The following is a 20,846-nucleotide window of genomic DNA, read 5'->3' on the forward strand; positions in this document are numbered from 1 at the left end:
TGTACGAACACATCAAAGGTAAGGTTTTGAATACTGAAACGTACTAGGATAGTTGGATGAATGAATTTCTTCAATAAAACAAAGATGACTCCATTTATAGTGGATATCGACTGGAGTACCATTAATGTTAAAATTTTCCTACACAGAATATGACTTTCTCATTTCATTCCAATACTTACCAACTATCTCTTTTGTTTTCTGCACACTTATCAAAGAATGTAACTGATGAGGAGTGAAATATTTTGAGAATTGCTAAATTCACATTCTTTTGCATCAGGACATTTACATTTCTCTACATCTGGTAATTATATGTAATGAATGAAGAAACTCCACAATATTGTAATCACTGTAGCCTCTTCAGCTTCCATGATTCCATCAGCTCAAACATTATATTACCCACCTCCTAGGTATTATTTTATAATACTTGTCAAGACATTAATATGGTCTTTGAAATGCTCATCTATTTGCTACATTCCTCTTCATTTTATCGTTACGATCAGAATATCAGCACAACCCAAACTGCTTGCAAAAACAGTTCACCTAAGCAATTTTTTCCTTTAAGTGAATGAAGCTTGCACATTACTATAACTCATTCTACGATCAGCTTGATTGTTAAAATAAACATCCGTGATTGACTGAAATAAACATACCTATAAGAATATTATGAACTCAGTTTTGGTCAATGTCATTCCACACTGTATTCAGTCATGTGCCATCTCCAGACCAATAGAACACCATTAATCACCCATTTCCGTCATATCTAGAGCCTGGATGTTTATGACGTCATATTTTTTCTTTATATTCTTCCCATGAAAAATACAATTTAAGCGTGATCTTATCCAAGGTGACTAAAATTTTGCAGTTTTCACGGGTCATATAAAATCATATTTTGGCTTTTTTAACATTTTTGTAATTTTCCATATTATGGTCATATTTCTCCATGAATTTTTGTCACATTTTTTCCTATTAATTCCACTTTCACATACGCCTACCTGCTTGCAGTAATTTGCCTGTAATTTCTTACAATTATCCTTCTTAGAAATATATATGTATATGAGTTAAAAGGGTAAGCTGTATAGAAAGAGAGATGCATAGAAAGCAACAGAATAGTTAGCCTCAAATGATTTGATGTATTTCAAATATGCTCCAAAAACATCCTGTGATGTTGAAACGTCGTTTTCCTGTTACAAGTCAACTTTGCGTGAAAACAGAAGATTGTTCCTACTTGAAAACTTTCAAATGTATGTAATTTGTTGTTGTAATTCTTTCTGATTGCCCATCAAAATGTGACATTTATTTCCTTCTGTACAGAGTCGAGAGTTACCGTTGGATTTAATACTGTAATTAAATAAATTCAAAATATAATATTAACTGATATTATTTTTTGTCCTTGTGGCAGCCTCCGCATGGGGGAAGTTGTAATAATAATAATAATAATAATAATAATAATAATAATAATAATAATAATAATAATAATAATAAAAATAATAATAATAATAATAATAATAAAACTCATTATTACTGAATGTGCTAGATTTTTAAAAGTATATTTTCAATATAAAGTTAGGCTAAATTAAACAGAGGCAAGATTTTAAAGATTTTGAAAATATCAAAAGATTTTGAAGTCATATTTATTATCATATTCTAATACCATTTTATGTCATAAATGCTTATATATTAATAACTCTTAGGTCATAACATTCTTAAATTTCTTGGCACATACTGAAAATCCAGTTCTGGCAAGCCCTTTGTGTTCTAAAACTGGACTGTGGTTTAACCATTTTTTCACTGTTCTAAAATACTTGTTAAAAAACTGTCTCCAATTCTGATCAGAGATAGTGATCTATGGAATAGAATATTTTTCTGCAGTTTCAAATGAGCAAGGTGGTTTTTACCTATTTCAACATGATCTAATGGATGGTTAAGCACATATTTTTCCTATTGCAAAAGGTTTACTTAAAATTCACACAAATAATATGATAAAAAAGTGGATTTTTGTTGTATTTATTGTTTTTATCACCATTATCCATTTTCCCTCATCTAGCTCCTGCTGGGCTAGGATATTTACAGCACTTTTTCATCTTTTTCTCTCCAACCACAATTATTCCTCCTTTACTGTATTCCAATACAGGTTTCTTCTAATTATACTATTCTCGGTCATTTTCAAATCACTTTAGTCTGGGTCTCCCTCCTCCTGTCTGGGTCTTCATTATCCGCTTCTGCATTTTCCCCCCCTTATCCATCCTCGTAACATGTCCAAACCATCTAGGTCTATCCCTCTCCAATCTGTCGTAAAGCTTTTCCACTCCAATTTTCTTCCTGACATCCTCATTTCTTACTGTCCCTTCTTGTCTTTCCTATCATACTTCTTAAAAACTTTTAATGCACTGGCCTGGATTTTATTCTCCTGTCTATTTGTTAGTGTCCAGGTCTCTGCTGCATATGTCAGTACAGTAGAACCGCATTAATCCAGACTAACTGAGGCTCTTGGTTGTCAAAATTAATGAAAGTCCAGATATAACAACTTAAGAAATAAGCCATGGTACGTACACTTAAACACTCTATTCAGTAAAAAGAACGTATACAGTACAGTATATTATATTTAAGAAATACAAAAGTTATTTAGTATACAAGATAAAATGCAATACAGTAGTAAGCCCTACAAAATACAGAATAACTAGTGCAGTACAGAATTAGAGCATGGCAATCAAGGCACATCTTCACTGACCACACTTGGCACACTTAATGGTTTGAAGAAACTGGTGATCTTTTGTCGCCTTCCTTTGACATTAATTTCTTTAATAATTAACTCACACAGATGCCTCAATGTATCAGAAATAACCTAATAATAAAGAACACATGGTTTACAAAGAGGAATAGCCATAAGATCAGCCGATATAGTTGGGATGGCCAGTATGGAACACTCATCGATTTTATAATAACAGACCGAGAATGGGGAAGATACATTATGAATACGCAGATAATCCACAGTGAAAGTATGGAATGTAATCAGATTATTAATTGTGAAATTAAAACAAGTAAAAATCCCTAAAATTGTATTGAAGAAGAAACCAAAGATCAGGATTTGGGAATTTGAGAAGTAGGATAAAAGAATGGCATTCCAAGATTGTATAAAAAGGAAGTTGCCTGACGCGGAAATACAAAGTGGAAAAGAAGAATGGGACAATTTAGGACAGACATTTGTGGAAACAGCAACTGAGGTATGCAGGAAACCAAAAGCAAAGGTCAAGGGAAGGAGACATGGTGGTGGCAAAAAAAAAAAAATAATAAAAAAAAAAAAAATAAATAAAAAAAATATATATATATAAGAAAGGAACAAGGGGACGAAAGAAATGGATAAGGAAAAATTAAAAAAATGTATCAGAGGGATGAGAATAAGATAGAATGGTTACATGTGAAATACAGAAGATTGGAACTACAAGTAAAGAGGAGTATCAAGGAAGAAAAGGAGAAATGTTGGGGAGAGTTTACCAACAAAATTGAGCAAGATAGTCGAGGAAATCAGAAACTATTACACAGAGTAATAAAATTAAAAGGAATAAATCAAGGCATTAGAGAGAAGATGGATCCATAGTACATGACGAAATGGATCTTCAGAAGGTGATGGCAAAGAATTTTGAAAAATTTTATAATGAGGATGACTGCTTGGGGGAAGGAGATAAGAAAATGGAAATAATAGGTGGAGGAAAAGAACAGAACCCGATAACGTGTTTGGAACTTGAAAGCACAGTGAAAGCAATGACCAAAGGTAAAGCAAGTGGAAAAGACGAATTCAATGCTGATATGATTAAGGCAGCAGGAAGCATTGGACTACAGTGGATATACACAGCCCTCATTGCCATATGGAAGGATGAAAGGATACCTGAATATTGGCAACAAGGAAGCATTGTACCACTGTTCAAAGAAAGAAATGGGAAGAAATGTGGAAATTATTATTACCCTATTATCACACGGGCTAAAGATTGAGGGATAAAATAGAAACACAGAGGAAGAACAACATGGCTTTAGACCGATTAGATCAACAATAGCCTTGATATTTACAGTGCGAACGATAATGGAAAAACACTTGGAAAGGAACAAGGAAATCATCTTTGTATTTTTGGATTTGGAAAAAGCTTATGATACAGTTAAGAGAAAATATGTACGGGAATGCCTACAGAAAAAGAACGTACAAAAATCATTAATTAACAAGTTAAAAATGTTGTATCATGAGAGTAAAAGCAGTGTACAAGTGGGGAGTGGTGACTAAAACATTTTATACAAAGAAAGGTCTCAAGCAAGGAAGTGCACTGTCACCATTATTGTTTATTATATTGATGGATGAAATAATAAAACTTGTAAAACAGAGTAAAAGTAGTGATGAAGTGAATGCTTTGGTATTTGGAGATGATGTGATTTGGGGGAAGGGAGAAAAGGAAATACAAAGGAGACTGGACATTTGGAATGAAAATCTGAAGGAGTTCGGAATGGTAATTAATAAAAAGAAATCTGTACTCATGCACTGTGGAAAGGAGAAAAAGTGAGCAAAGATGGAGAATGGTTAGAGAATGTAGAACAGTTTACATATCTGGGTAGCATTATTAACACTTTGGAGACGATGTCACCTCATGTGGGGTGACGGACCCTCATACAAAATACAGTATGTCACCCCACATGGGGTGACACGGTAGTGTGTCCAGGCCTCTCAACTTCAGGCTGTCGCACAAAACTAGCGCTACCATTCGCTGTTGTACTGCATTGCTTGTTCACGTAAGGTGTTCGTACAGTGCAGCGCAGTGCCCATTCCCTTCTCAGCAAGCTGTGCATTGCGCAACAGACAGTGGAATTTCTCTGATGCAACCATCAGAATTCAATTATTAATGGCAAGGAAAATAATGTAGATTGGCATTTATTATTGCTTTATTCTTACATACTGGTTGAGATTTAGCACTCAGATGAAATTGTAAACCGGGGCTACGTGTGAATAAAAAATGTTTCTGCAAACCTGAGAATGTTCCCCAGTAATTGTCACTGGCTGGTGATTTGGTTGAATCATCGCCTGATGCAGCACCGGAATCTTTGCTAGTGTCCTCACTACATAAACTACTGTCGAATTCCGACACAGAAAAGATGGCATCACATTGCAAATCCTAAATGTCAACATCTCTTGATTCAACATTCGAACCCTTTTCAAGTTGTCGTTCTATCTCTCTATCGGTAATCATGGCTTACTCAATACAGAAACACATAACATGAATTAAATTCTTGTCACAAAATTGTTAAATTCTTGTCACAAAATTGTAAATTACAAGGAACTCATTGAAAGGCGTGTAAATCAACAGCTCACAACACAGAGCACAGTGTTCCACAACAACAAAGGTAAAAAGGCCGTCACTCCTGCAGGGATGACATGCGCTTTCTCTGTTGCATAGTCAACCTAATAACCATGTCACCCCAATGGGGGGACACAAAAATAGTAACTTTGAACATAAATTATGTCTTTGATTATCATCTACAAATGAAATTACGAACATCCGTAGCCCACAACAACCTGAAAAATGTATATCGCATTTCAGCATTTTACCACGAAAAAAGCAAATGTACACGTCAACGCTAAAGTGTTAATGGAAGTAATGAAAACAAACCTGAATTTAACAGACTAAGTAAAGGTACAACATTTTATCTAGTCAGAGAGCTTTTATGGGATGACAAAGTACCCAAGAGAACAAAATTAACATCATATAAACAGTGTTTTATACCACTTGAAACATACGAACTAGAAACGCTGGTAACTAATAAGAGACAAGATAGTAAGGTCCAAGCAGTAGAAATGAAATTTTTAAGAACATCGGTTAAAAAGACAAGAAGGGATAGAATTCAAAATATTAAAATCAGAGAAGAGCTAAATATAGAACCGTTAGTACAGAAGATACAGAAAGCAAAACTGAGATGGTTCGGACACGTAAAAAGAATGGGAAAGGAATGAGTAGCAATAAGGGAATGGGAAAGTGAAGTTAAGGGAAAGACCGAGAATATGGTGGATGGATCAGATTTGGAAGGACATAAGAGAAGCTGGACTGGATGTGGCAGAAGTAATGGAGCAGAAGTGGAAGGACAGAAAGGAGTGCAGGAGGCTTGTTAACCACACCCGGGCAACTGGAGTGGGACACTGATGATGATGAGATGCCTCAAATGTTCGTAATATGCAGATATGTTTTCAACATTGTTATTCTCAACATATTTAATGACAATGTTTGGTTGGTCTTTAATTTCACTAAGTTTTAACTTAGGGTTAATAATATCACCTGCTACATCCTGGTCATATTCATCACTTTCAGACCTTTCTGCAGTGATCATGCTTTCAATGGCCATCTCCTGCTTAGTTTACAGTATTGCGTTTGTAACACTGCTTTATCCTGTAACTGAGTCGTCTAGAAGCAAAACTGCCCATGTCCTCCATAACCAGTTTTGAGAAAAAGTGGAAAAACTGTTTTCACTGGGTAAATATACACTCTCCTATACTGAACGTCATATACATACATATGAATTAGTACAAAACCATTTGGGCTATTGACAAAAAACCATTAACTCAATGCATGTAAGATATAAGCAAAATAAAAATGGAATTGGACAGTTTTGAAACTGACTAGTTGTATATGAAGAGACAATAGGGGGTGAACATAAAACTGTGTATTCAATTTTCATTTCTTTTAATATTTCTGAAGGTACATGGTCTAACAACTGACAAACTGCAACACACTTAATAAATCATATCTGGAACAATGTCTTCATCCTCTCCTGCCAGGCATTCTGAGTCAACTGATGCCCCTGACCCGCTGGAACCTAGTAATGTCATGTACCACGACAGGGATTTACATTCCCTCCAGGACTCACCATAGTGTTTCTCAAGGACTTTTGAACATCCCCCAGTTTCTTTTCATTAATAGGCACAACCGTGGTCGTAATGCAGCTCGAATTTATCTGTCCAAAGTGTTTTCCACGTTTGCATTTGCCCACTGGTGGGTTGATTTCAGAATCATAATTAGGCTCTCCTTGGACTTTTATACCATTCTGAGGATCAGGGATGATGATCACTCGTTATACTTTCGTTACCTGGGAGGGGAATGATGCTGCAGGTTTTGTGATGTTTGAATGGCTCCTTTCTAGTCAGCTACCTCCCAATCTCTACCTAGAATGTGAAGGGTCCCATACTGTTCCAAGATGTTATGGTAGTCTGATGGCTGAACTATCATTTCTCGTTTCTGCAGTTGCCTTTGGATGAGCCCAAAAACTATCAGGAGGCATGAATGAATATCCAGTTACCGGGATAAATAACTTATATTTTCTTTACTCCTGACGCATGTCTGTACATTCAGTGATGCAGCATTGAGACAACTATTGTGTTCTTATTTTGCCCAGGACATCCATCAGCAATTAATCTCAAAGTTTGTATGTTGCTCATGTCTGTATGGCACAAACGGTGGTAAAGAGCTGAACATATTTAATTTGACCCCTTCTTACTTTCATGCTCAAGCCAATTGTACATGAAGACATTAGTGGTTAACCTTGATTTAGATGAACCTACTACAATGGCAAAATTGTGTAGGTGTAATTGCCTACTGTAATAGACACTCTGATCAGGTATTTTTGGCAAGGGTAAATTCTTTTGGCAAAGGACATTGTCAGAAAGTTGTCTTCCTTTTCCTTCAGCAGTGAATAGAAACTGTTTGCTTTAAGGTTATGAAGTCCCTTTTGACACATAAGTTGAGCTTCGTTAACATCACACTTTTCAGTTTTGATCTGCTCCAAAAGAGTGAGGCACATGGAACAAACCGTGATGTGAGTATAATGGTGTGTTAGTAATAGAGACGAAAACGCGTTGCTTCTGCGCAGGTGACGCCACACGGGGAGCACTGCGAGAAACCGGCTCCACGGCCACATGGCTTGCCGCTGTTGTATGTTTTGTGTGATAAAGATAAACCTATCTATTGAAATACGTGCCATATATAATTAGAAGCTCTGTTAGTATTCTCGTTAATGTACACGGATCACACTTTTCAGAATGCCGGAATGTGCAGTAGCAGGTTGTTTAAGCTACTCCAGGAAAACCAAAGGATCAGACAAAGTATTTTTCATTCCCGAAAAATGAAGACCTGGCCAGACTGTGGGAAAACTCATGTTGGCGCAATGACAAATTTAGTTTGAAACATGGTACATATTTATAAAATATGATAAATTATTATTGTCGTTATTCAATATATGCTGTATTAAATTAATACAAAAGTATCTTATTGCTTTAGGTCGAGAACGCTCGCTTCATTTTGCTATGATGTGCTTTGAAATCCCTTTAAGACAACAACTACTAAATTATCGGAAGAAAAACAGCTGTAATTTAAAACCGGATGCAGTTTCCACTGAGAATTTACCACTAGCACAAAATATATCAACTCCTGATAATGACAGGAGGGTTGAGTGGGCAAAACAGAGAAATCAACATAAGGATGTAGCTGAGCTTCTAAGATCGCCGACTGCTGATTTGAACAGGTGAGTGAAGAAATACAGTACAATAAATACATGTTTAAATGTAACACTCCCATTTTTTTTTTTCAACTGAAAGAATAACGTGTCTATGTTGATTTTTGGGAAGATGGTACTTAAGCAAAGGAGAACTACAACGGAGACAATGGAACTAACGAACCGGGAGGTTTGAGAAGCAAGATCCTACTGTTGGAAGGAGAAAATAGTGACTTACGGAAAAAATGTGAACAGCTATTGAAGAATGAAGGGGAATTACTACAACAACTAAAAAAGGCAAAGGACGTTTCTGAGAGAGTAGCTTAAATATTTTCATATCTTTTCTCCAGGGCAAATAAAAGTGTTAATGAACCGTGAAAAAAGTGAAAGTAAAAGAGTTTGTTGTATTTCAGACGATATAGCAGCAGCGATATCATTGCGAAGTGTTAGTCCAAAGGCATACCGTTACCTAAGAGCACATCATTACCCATTTCCGGCTCCTTCAACAATGCGCACACGGGCGGCATGTTTCAATGTAGAACAGGGTATACTACGCGATGTGCTTGTTTTAATGAAAACCAAGGCCAAGGAATTAAGTAGTCAGGAGCGTTTAACCGTTCTGGTATTTGATGAAATGTATATATCGAATGAAATTTGCATCGATAAGAAACTGCAACAAAGTGTAGAACCACACAAGACTTGTCAAACTGTCATAGCAAGAGGCTTAGTTAAAGTATGGAAACAACCCATCTATTACTAATTTGATCAGGTGATAACACAAGAAATTTTGTGCAAAAGACTGGTAGAATTGTACAATATCGGTTTCACTGCTGTTGCCATAACTTGTGACATGGGTGGTGGAAATATGAAACTTTATTCAGGACTAAACATTGGATACAATAAGCAGTTTTTTATACATCATCCAGTGAAGAGTCACTGAAAATATATATACATTTTTTTAATGCAGATGCGCCGTATTTACTGAAGCTTAAGCGAAATCATCTACTTGATCAAGGTTTCAATGTGAATGGTGCAGTAATAGACAGATCAGCTTTTGAAAAATTGCTGTGCACATCAAGTAGTGAAATAACACTTGCTCACACAGTTACTAGGTACCATTTAGGCGTGTCTGGATCTCAGAGACAAAATGTACAACCTGCTGCTCAGTTATTGTCCAGAACAGTCTCAAAAGCGATAGCATATTGTGGCAGCCACGGCTGGAAACAAGTTGCTCTCCTGGTACAGCTGTTCAATGACTGGTTTGATCTTTTCAATTCGTGGGCCAAATTTGGAGCCCATTTGGGTGTTAATGCTTTTGGCACAGATTTGACAAACCAGGCTGCTCTTTAAGCAAGGTGAGGGAACAAGTGTTAGCAATGACTGTTGGAAAGCATAACACTTTGTTACCCTTCCAGGAAGGAATCCTATTTAACAATGCGTCCCTGATAGAAATGTATCGGCTCCTGGTCTCTAAATACAGCCTGGAGTATATACAGTGAAACCTCGGAATGCAAGTAACTTGGTCTACGAGTGTTTTGCAAGACGAGCAAACATTTTAAATCATTTGTAACTTGATAAGCGAGTGAGGTTCCACAATACGAGCGTCATGCGTGCCTACCAGTGGCGGTTTCTGGTATAGCGCAATGGAGCAATGAACCTCCAGTTTATATCAAATTGTACTCAACTACGTAATTTTCATAACTCCCTTGTCAATCTCGAAGCTCTTGCTAAGTCCCTCTATCCGTAATATACTCGTACTGGCTTTCAATTCATGCGAGCTGCGCAAGGTCTGTGGCTGGATACTTGTCTGGAATGAACCCCCTTGCAAAGGCGATCTCTCCGTCCGTACATAGGCGAAGGGAGTGGCGAGGTGCGAGGGGACGAAAACCAGCACTAAGGCAAGACCAGGATATCGCTGAAACGGATCTCTGTTCTTTACGCATGCGCAATAGGCCACTGTCTCAAGACTAGCTAGTCTTGTTGTTGGGGTTGGGGTATGTGCCTGCCATCTGTTGGCCTTACGGGAATTTGACTAGGCAACAGAGAATAGTGCACGTAACTAGCGCTAGTGTTGAAAAGCATCGTTACTACCAAAAGTCACATTAAACTGTCAAATTCCAATTAATATCTTGTCCCAAATATATCATTACTTACTAAACACCTATTAATTTGCCTTCTTTGGAATAATTACCTTTTGGAGAGAAATTTAACTCAAAAATCATTGAGGCAAAGAATAGCGGCAAGGTAATACCAATGAAAACTTTTAAATATAGTTGTTACTATTCCTATGACATCGGAAGCAGAAAGGTGTTTCTCTACCCTGAAGAGAATAAAGACTTTCTAGCGCAGCACAATGACCGATGAAAGACTTATTGCTCTTGCTATGTTGTCAATTGAAAGGAACTTTGTTCGAGACTCTGCGGACTTCAATGAAGCAGTTATTTCTTATTTTGCATGTGGTAAAACTCGGCATGTAGGCCTACCGTATTTTCTGCTCCCCTCGTATTTGATCACATTTCTAGAACTTATGTCATCTTAGTTTAGGAGCTTACGGCCCTCGATGGAAGAGAAGCTGGCGGAGATGGGGAGAGGAGAGGTGGGGGGGGGGGGGGAGGGAGGCAATTTTTTCTTCTTTTGAACCCCCAGTGATGAAAGTCACGCGCCGCCACTGGTGCCTACGTTTTCCCCTCCTCTGTTCGTTTGTTGAATGGATGAACGAGGTCTTTGGTCCTGTAGTGAAGAAATACCTTTCAGAAAATAATCTGCCGCTCAAAGTCTTGCTGGTTATGGACAATGCTCCTGCTCATCCTCCAGGCCTTGATGCTTGAGGACGACTTCCTGGAGGAATTCAAGTTCGTTAAGGTTAAGTTCCCTCCTCCCTATACTACTACACTTCTCCAGCCTATGGATCAGCAAGTCATTTCGAACTTCAAGAAGCTATACACCAAAGCACTATTTCAGCGATGAGCCGGTGGAAGAAACATAGCCCTGAACTGACCACCAACGAACTGATGGACCTGCATCGCGAACAACAGGAGGAGGTTCTGGAGACCTCGTCCAGAGAAGAGGAGGAGGAAAAGTCAATGGAATCTCTCATTTCAACTGAGATTCGGGATGTGGGAAACGGTGCAAAATTTTGTAGAAAAACACCACCCGAATAAGGCTGTAGCAGTGCGAGCGATGAACCAGTTCAATGACAATGCAATGTCACATTTTCGTGAAATCCTCCAAAAGAGGCAAAAGCAACAGTCGTTAGATAGGTTCCTCGTTAAAGTTGCAAGAAAATAAAACAATTCCAGTGAGCCAACAGATAGCAGTGATTCCGTTAGTGAAATTCGTGCTACACAGTAACTGTTCTCATGTCATCTCTCGTCTCCCTCACATCAACAATGATTCTATTGTAAGGAAAAGTACACTTTAATTTATTTTACGTATTTTGTTTTAGAAATTGTATGCATGCATATTTTTGTGTTGTGGACGAATCATCCGCATTTCAATTGTTTCTTATAGGAAAACTTGCTTTGATATACGAGCGCTTTGGTTTACAAGCATATTGCCGGAACGAATTATGCTCGCAATCCAAGGTTCCACTGTATTAACATGTTGCTTGACTCAGGATGTTGTTGAAAATTTCTTTTCATATATAAGAGGAATGGGAGGTCCTCACGATCACCCAAGTCTCTTGGACTTCAAACACAGATTAAGGTGGTACATTCTGGGTAAACATTCTGCTGGTGTGTTTACTCAGAATAAGAACACGGTGGACAACAAAGAATCTTGTTTAATTAAACCACTACATGACTGTGACAATTTACGTAATGATGATAGCAACGACAACGATTATTGCTTTACACAAACCATGCTGGCTCAGCTAAGCAAAAGCTTGGATGATAAAAACGGACAGAGTTACGAAGAAGAGGAAATTAATGCTAATATTTTCGTTCAGTCTGAATATCAGAGTATAAACGAGGTGGACATGGCTCCAGAAAATTCAAATGTGCTTGAAGCTTTTGAGATATGCTATCAAAATAACAATTACTCAGGAAGGCTTGAAATACATTGCTGGCTATATCGCTCACAAGTTTCGCAACAAGTATTCCTACTTAGACACAACTGTTCAGTAGCCAGAAGCAACAAACAACCAGACTGGCTCCAATGTGTGTCAAGAGGAAATTTAATGAATCCCAGTGTAGATTTACTAGAAGTTACAAATATACTGGAGAAATAATTTAATGACCTTCACGGTAATTACCTTTGCGGGGAACCCTGCATGTTTGACAAACTGACAGAGAGAACCATGAAGCAATTACCACCAGCAGTGAAAATTCCTCAAAAAGTGATTTTAACCTTAGCGTGCACAAGATCTTATATTTGCTTAAATCAATTAAACAGGAAGAACATTCTCTTAATATTCACGTAGAAAAACGTCCAAGAAAATGTCAAAAATTACAAACTGCTAGAGCTATAACGCTTATGTATAAGGCATTCATTACATAAATTGACAGTAGTAACATATCTGCGGTCTCTCGATTGTAAATAAATACATTTTGAACGATGCGCTCTCTTCATAAGGCGAGAAATGTTACCGCCTTCCCTGCTTTGTTCCCAGCGTGACGTCACTGCGATAGACTGGATGCGCACTGACACACCATTATACTCGCATCACGGAACAAACATCTGTTTTTGGAGGAACAAATCCGATGTTAAATTTTGTATTAAATATGTTCTTAAAAAAAGTGTGTGACTCACTTTTTAGGAGTAACCATGGAATTGTAATGTCGCCACATCCTTCTAATGTTAAGAGTCGCAGGTAAATACACACAACAGCTTTTCTCCCTGCAGTAATGTGACTCAGTTGGAACATACCTTTTTATATGAGCAATTACTTCCTGTCATTTGGGCTCATTTTTTATCATCTGGCAATTACATCCTCTTCTCTCCTTAGCAATATATCCAGTCTTATGGTGATAACCTGCAATGCTTTGCACTCTTACTTTTGAAACACAAAGAATCTTCAAAAATGTTTCACAGCATACTTTCACATTCACTGACACACCTGGTACTTTTTTCCATATGAAATAAGAGATTGTCTGTCCTCTGTTGATTTGTCTTTCTTCCCTGCAACGAGATCTCAAAGGCGTCTTGATACTCATGGATTTCAGAGGAAATTATCTTGGAAAATTTTATCACACTTTGCATAAAAACTGGTATGAAAAGACTTAATATCTTTAATTTTCAGGCTAGCACAGTCCCATCCAGTTCGATGACCACAACTGGGATACTCTGGAAGTCCTTTTGACGAATATCTGAAATCGCACATATAAACAAAAACTTGTTATTCATAGATCAATATTAGGTCATGTCAATGATACTAGTCAACACACGTATTTATTACTTTCACACAAATACGATTAATAAGGTACACATTTTTTCTTAACACCTTAAAATGTTATTCTTATGCTCAGATTTCCACCATTTACTGCATGATGTAAAGACACAATACATACCTCTTCAATTTTGCCATGTTTCGTTTCCACTGGTCTACACGCTTCCTAGAATGGTCAGGTTGTCCTTCTGTCATGCCTTGATTATGTTCCATAATTTATTTTGATGAAAAATGTGTATAACTTTCAGAATAAACTGTAAGAGGTCACACAAGTACAATGTGTTTACATGCTTATGGTAGCCATGTTGCATTACAGTCTCATGACTCCAGCCTTCAAAGCGATTTGTCAATAGGGACAAGGAAAGTTTTGCACACCTGCCCAACAGCTGGAAATTGCGTATTATGATGATGATGATGATGATGATGATGATGATGATCCCTTGGAACAGCGACGAAACTATTTCAAGCAAAAATCATACCAGTACTAGCCTATGGATTTTTATCATCTCACTTTACCTTACAAAAAGCAACCTGAAGGATACTCAAAAAGAAAAGCAGCTCTCCTGAAGCAAGCACTATGTATACCCAAATTCCCACCATCGAGCTTAGCCTACGAGTTATCCAGGGAACCAATGTTACTACAAGATCTTTGCCTAAAACTGACTCTACTGGTCAAGGCAGAACAGAAAAAGCAACAGGCGATCAGTTGCCTGTCCCCACCAAAGCAGGTCGATATACATACATCGGGGTCCTTAATGCTTCAACCATTGGCCGAAAAACAGCAATTAGCGTCCCCCACCCCGACCCAGCATTGCGGACCAATAGGTGAGCAGCGTACCATAGCCTGCACTATATAATGAGGAGGAATAGCACCACCACTTCATTCCACTGGGACCGTCGCTGCTGTCAGTCAGAACCCATGACAATGCCGAACGCAGTCTTCGGTGAAACACTGGTACTATCGTATGCTCTAGGGACTATGGCCTACACGCCCGGAAAACACCAACATGATTTGTAGCGTCAGCTGTGAAACCCTCAATTGCTATATCAACCATCTGAGGCACTCAGCCTGGCCATCAATACAGAAAATAAAGTTTTAATGTCAATTGTTTTATGTCCCACTGACTACTCTTATGCTGTTCGACGACAAGATGCCGGAATTTTGTGCCGCAGGTGGTTTTTTAGGTGCCCATAAGTCTACCGAAACGAGGCTGACGTATATGAACACCTTCAAATATCACCAGACAGAATCTGGATCAAACCCGCCAACTTGAGCTCTTTAGATCAGCGCTCTACCGACTAAACTACTCAGCCTGGCAGAAAAAAAAATGCTGCTTTGAATTACTGAATTAAGGTAATAAAAAATCGGCCAAAGTCTGGAAAAGCACAACAGTAAAACCAGTAACGTGTGATGAATACCCTTGTATGACTCCAACGTACTAAACCACCACTTCGATCATTGCACAAACTGCAAATCATTGTTTCATGTATAATGTCTGTAAACAAACTATAATGTGCTTTAAGCACATTGCTTCTGATTTATAACAATGTCGAGACGACAGAGCTCCAAACTTAGATGTTAGCATTAATAGTAATGGCCCGCAGTTGGGGTCTTACGATGGTATGCTGACAAGGGCGCCCGCAAGGGGGGGGCCTTCCCCCACCCCCTGGAATTCTAAAAAGGTTGATGTTCAATTGTTTAATATCATACCAGGTTATTTCATAAACTGAACTTACTGACAGTCATATAGCATCTGTTATAACCGAAAATTACTGTAAACAAGTTAATGTTGCTAACGTTATATTGGTTTTTATATTCAAGAACATTGTTAGTGCCCCCCGCACCCCTCCCGGAAAAGATCCTACGGGCGCCAATGTATGCAGAAACGGTTAATTCATACTAGGTGAATGATCAGATTAAAGGGAAGATCATTCATGCTACAATCTAACAGAAAGATCATCACGAAAAATCGTAGAAATTCTCAACAAACCACTTACACACGTGACAAATTACATAACCCAACTTACTTGGTACTCCACATCAATTACTTGACCTTCTTGCACATTTTGATAAAAACATTCTTGCCTTCTGGGATCTATACTTATTGTCATTTCTTTTTCCACACACCGCACAGTACATAACTTCCAAAAAAATAAATATATCCACCAATAATACATTGCAACAAAGTTTCTCATATTCACGAGTTTTCTGACTGGAAGGAAAACTAAATGACCAGTCTCTTCAACCTCACCTTAAAAAAAAAAAAAAAAAAAAGGAAAAATAAAGAAAGAAAGACAGACTACTTTATCGTTACTCTGTCAGCATTCGCCAGATAAGATATGTCATTCAATATTTCACGCTCTTACTTTCCAATACATAAAATGTAAGTATGTAGGCTAATTGAAACTAATACATAAAATGAATTCGTAAGTATACATTCAACCACCGCTGTCACCTGTCACGTGCCGCCAACCAACCACAGAATACCAACGAGAATGCAGAATACTTCTTCTTCTTCTACAACAAGATGGTGGGCTTGATTTTTTTTTTTTTTTAACTTCGCACAAAATAACACGTGCTCTTATGACAGAACAATACGCGACACTGAGCGAGATATCGAGGGACAGCTATTGGAGCTCACTCTAGCGGATAGACCTGAACGGTACTGATTCTGCCATAAGAGCACGTGCATTTGTGTGTGAAGTTTTTGGTGTTATTTATGCGTTCTCAGTGAGTTGACATAATTAAATAGTAGCGTGTGTCATTCCTTGATATCTCCTCTCAACATGAGGGGAAAGGTATGTGCTGTGTTTGGCTGCAGTAATTACGAAGAAGAGAAAAATGCGCGGTCGTTCTTCAGGTTCCCTCGTGACAAGAACATGTAAGTAATATTGTGTTTGCATATATATTCTTCCAGTGACAGAGATTTATATAGTACTTCATAATCTTCTGACCTGCTCGACCCATGTTTTAACGGGCTTAAAATATAATAAGCCTACGCATATTTTATTGTATAGTGCAGCAACCGATGTGTTGTTGTAGGTGTTATCTGTGGGTTTTGGCCCAATTAAAGTTATAAATTCGTTATGAAGAGTGTTTGTAATTGAAAATCAAGTAATTGTGAGACGTGAGGGAATTAATCAGTAGATGAAGGGTAATATTAAAAGTCCAAGGAATGTTCTTAATCAATTGAGAGATAAATTTATAATACTAGATGTAGGGTCAAAAGTTGAGAAGAGATTATTTATCATTTTCAGTTTATGGAACTTGAAGTTAATGAAGGTTTATTTGTTGGTGAGGGAATATTATATAAAAAATGTAATAATTTATAATGGCGAATAAGATAAGAGTGGATGAGAATACAAAGAATAAAATTAATCAATTTATAGGTATTATTTGAGGAATAAAGAAATATTAAAGTATTTAATTATTTTAGTATGACATACTAATGTTTTGAATTAACTAATTTCTTCATCAGAAGTAGGTGTTAATTACTATAAAATGGTTTAAGAGACCAGTACTTACTTTCAGTCATCTGATGATGAATTTATTATATTATTAATTCATTTAATAAATGAGTTAATATTAATTCTTTCAATTACAATGGGCATAAAACTATGGTTGGCTCCGCAGATTTCTGAACATTGACCATAAAATAGTCCAGGTCGATTTATAAAAAAACTTGTTTGATTTAATCGACCTGGAGTAGCATCAACTTTTACCCCTATGGCTGGGACTGTTCAAGAATGGAGGACATCAGCGGCGGTAACTAGAACTCGAACAGGCGTATTTATGGGAAGTACAGTTCGGTTATCTACATCTAGTAATCGAAAACCATTTGTAGGTATTTCGTTGTAAGGAAGTATATATGAGTCAAATTCGTAGGGAGTAGTAAAGTCTGTATATTCATAACTTCATTATCATTGATGACCTACAGTTTTTACTGTAATAAGAGGGTCTATTGATTCATCAAGAAGATAGAGAAGTCGAAGAGATGGTAGAGCAATGAAAATAAGTGTAATTGCAGGGAGAATTATTCAAATTACTTCAATTGTTTGTCCTTCAAGTAAATAACGATGTGTAAATTTATTGAATAATATACTTCCTATAATATAAGCTACTAGAACAGTAATTATTAATAAAATAAAAAGTGTATGATCATGGAAGGAAATTAATTGTTCTATTAAAGGAGAGGCACTATTTTGTAGATTTAAATTCGATCAGGTTGCCATATTCTAATAAAAGGATGAACTTTATATGTAGAGCTTAAATCTACCGCACTATTCTGCCATATTAGAAATTAGTTAGTATAGGTAGCTCAGAGTATGAATGTTCAGCAGGGGGATAGGATTGATATCATTCTAATGAACTTACCATGTTTATAGGAAATAATACAGTTCGATTTGAGATTATACTTTCTCAAATAATGAAAATAAGGAAGATAATTCCAATAAAGGAGATAGTTGACCCTAAGCTTGAAACAACATTTCAAGATGTGTAACTGTCTGGATAATCAGAGTATCGACGTGGTATTCCAGCTAATCCTAAGAAGTGTTGAGGAAAGAATGTTAGATTTACTCCAACAAATATAGTTGTAAATTGAATTTTTAATCACTTAGGGTTTAAAGTTAATCCTGTAAATAACGGATATCATTGAATAAATCCAGCTATAATTGCAAATACTGCTCCTATAGATAAAACGTAGTGGAAATGGGCAACAACATAATATGTGTCGTGTAAAATAATATCGATTGAGGAGTTGGCTAATACAACCCCTGTTAAACCACCAATAGTGAAGAGGAAAACAAACCCTAATACTCAGAGTAAAGCTGGGTTGTAAGTTAATTGAGTTCCGTGAAGTGTAGCTAGTCAACTAAAAATTTTAATTCCTGTAGGAACCGCAATGATTATAGTAGCAGATGTAAAATAGGCTCGTGTGTCTACGTCTATTCCTACAGTGAATATGTGATGTGCCCATGCAACGAACCCGAGAAGACCAATTGCTATTATTGCATAAATTATTCCTAAAGTACCAAATGCTTCCTTTTTTCCTCTTTCTTGACTAATAATATGAGAGACCATACCAAATCCTGGAAGAATTAGAATATAAACTTCAGGGTGCCCAAAAATTAAAAAGAGGTGTTGATAGAGAATAGGGTCACCCCCACCTGCAGGATCAAAGAATGAGGTATTTAAGTTTCGGTCAGTGAGTAATATAGTAATAGCACCTGCTAAAACGGGTAAGGAGAGGAGGAGAAGAAGAGCGGTAATAGCTACAGCTCATACAAATAAAGGTGTTTGGTCTAGTGATATTCCAGGAGCTCGTATATTAATAGTTGTGGTAATAAAATTAACGGCTCCTAAAATTGATGATACTCCTGCTAAGTGGAGAGAAAAAATTGCTAAATCAACAGAAGCACCAGCGTGAGCAATTCCTGAGGAGAGAGGAGGGTAAACCGTTGAACCAGTGCCTGCACCGCTTTCCACTAAATTGCTTCTAAGTAATAGGGTAAGTGACGGAGGAAGTAATCAAAAACTTATGTTATTTATTCGAGGGAAGGCTATATCAGGTGCTCCAAGTATTAGAGGGACTAATCAATTTCCAAATCCCCCAATAATGATGGGCATTACTATAAAGAAAATTATTACAAATGCGTGAGTAGTGACAATTACGTTATAAATTTGGTCATCACCAATTAAATAACCTGGTTGTCCTAATTCTGCACGGATTAGTAAACTAAGAGATGTACCTACCATTCCTGCTCAAGCACCAAAGATGAAGTTAATGTTCCAATATCCTTATGATTAGTTGAGAAAAGTCATTGTTGCGGTAGGGTGGCTGAGATTATAGGCGGTAAACTGTAAATTTATTTAGGAGAATTTTCTCTCCTACCAGGCTTTATAGTCAATGATGATATTAGACTGCAATTCTAAAGGAGTAGGTAAAACTATTAAGGCTTAAAGATTTTTGTCTTTATTTATAGCTTTGAAGGCTATTAGTTTTATTAACTTAAAGCCTTAAAGCATGAAATAGAAGACGGAACTAAAAGGTAATCCTAATGTTGAAATTCCAGTAAAGGTTAATAGGAGGGGTAAGAAAGTACGATTTAAGGAACCAACTAAAGTTAATTTTAATTCCGTATAGGAGAATAGGAATGCAAGGAATGTTAATCGAAGGTAATAAAATAGTGTTACTAAGGTTATAATTACTATGATGATGACAATAAATTGATAATTTAAATCGACGAAGGTTTGAATAATTAATCATTTAGGTAGAAATCCTAGGAAGGGAGGTAAACCACCAAGAGAGAGTAGAAGGAGAAATAAACAAGATTTTGTAATTTGGTTATTAGTTATTGTTAAGAAGTTTTGATTGATATGGTAAATGCGATGTACATTAAACATTAAAATAATAGATAAGGTGAGGAATGAGTAAATAATGAAATAGAGTTCTCATAGGTTTTCTCCTACTACTATGGCAGCAATTATTCAACCAATATGATTAATAGAAGAATAAGCCATTAGCTTTCGTAAGGAGCTTTGGTTTAACCCTCCTAAAGACCCAATTAGTACTGAGGTAAGAATAATTAATCTAATGAAAATATTTATTTCAATAATATATGCTAACAATATGAGAGGGGCAATTTTTTGTCAGGTTATTAAAACAAAACAGTTTTTTCATCTTAAACCTTCTATGGTTGCTGGAAACCAAAAATGGAAGGGGGCGGCTCCCATTTTTAGTAATAATGCTGAACATATCAGGGTTGAAAAGACTTCGGTATTTATATAGAAAGGATTATTAGAGAATGCAAATATTAAAATAATAGAGAAAAGTAGTGCAGCGGAAGCTAAGGCTTGCACTAAGAAGTATTTTAGGGAGGCTTCTGTTGATATAAGGGTTTTTGTATTAGTTATCAAGGGGATAAAGGATAGGAGATTAATTTC

General features: G+C 36.9%; 1 protein-coding gene across 3 annotated transcripts in view; it reads right to left on the reverse strand.

Moving 5' to 3' along the window:
* The window catches only part of LOC136864333 (transmembrane emp24 domain-containing protein 5), a 61,904-nt gene extending 45,498 nt beyond the window's left edge, over positions 1–16,406 (reverse strand). The window contains exons 1-2 of one of the 3 annotated variants that reach the window (XM_067141175.2): positions 16,357–16,406; positions 15,929–16,152 (exon numbers count right to left, since the gene is read on the reverse strand). In XM_067141175.2, coding sequence (XP_066997276.1) covers positions 15,929–16,096 — 168 coding nt within the window. In that variant the 5' untranslated portion in view covers positions 16,097–16,152; positions 16,357–16,406. Of the gene's footprint in view, positions 1–15,928; positions 16,153–16,267 lie in introns of all 3 variants that reach the window. The other 2 variants (XM_067141172.2, XM_067141173.2) reach the window with 2 other exon arrangements.
* Between the last annotated feature and the right edge of the window lie 4,440 nt (positions 16,407–20,846).

This window comes from Anabrus simplex, chromosome 2 (assembly GCF_040414725.1).
Source record: "Anabrus simplex isolate iqAnaSimp1 chromosome 2, ASM4041472v1, whole genome shotgun sequence".
Lineage (NCBI taxonomy): Eukaryota > Metazoa > Arthropoda > Insecta > Orthoptera > Tettigoniidae > Anabrus > Anabrus simplex.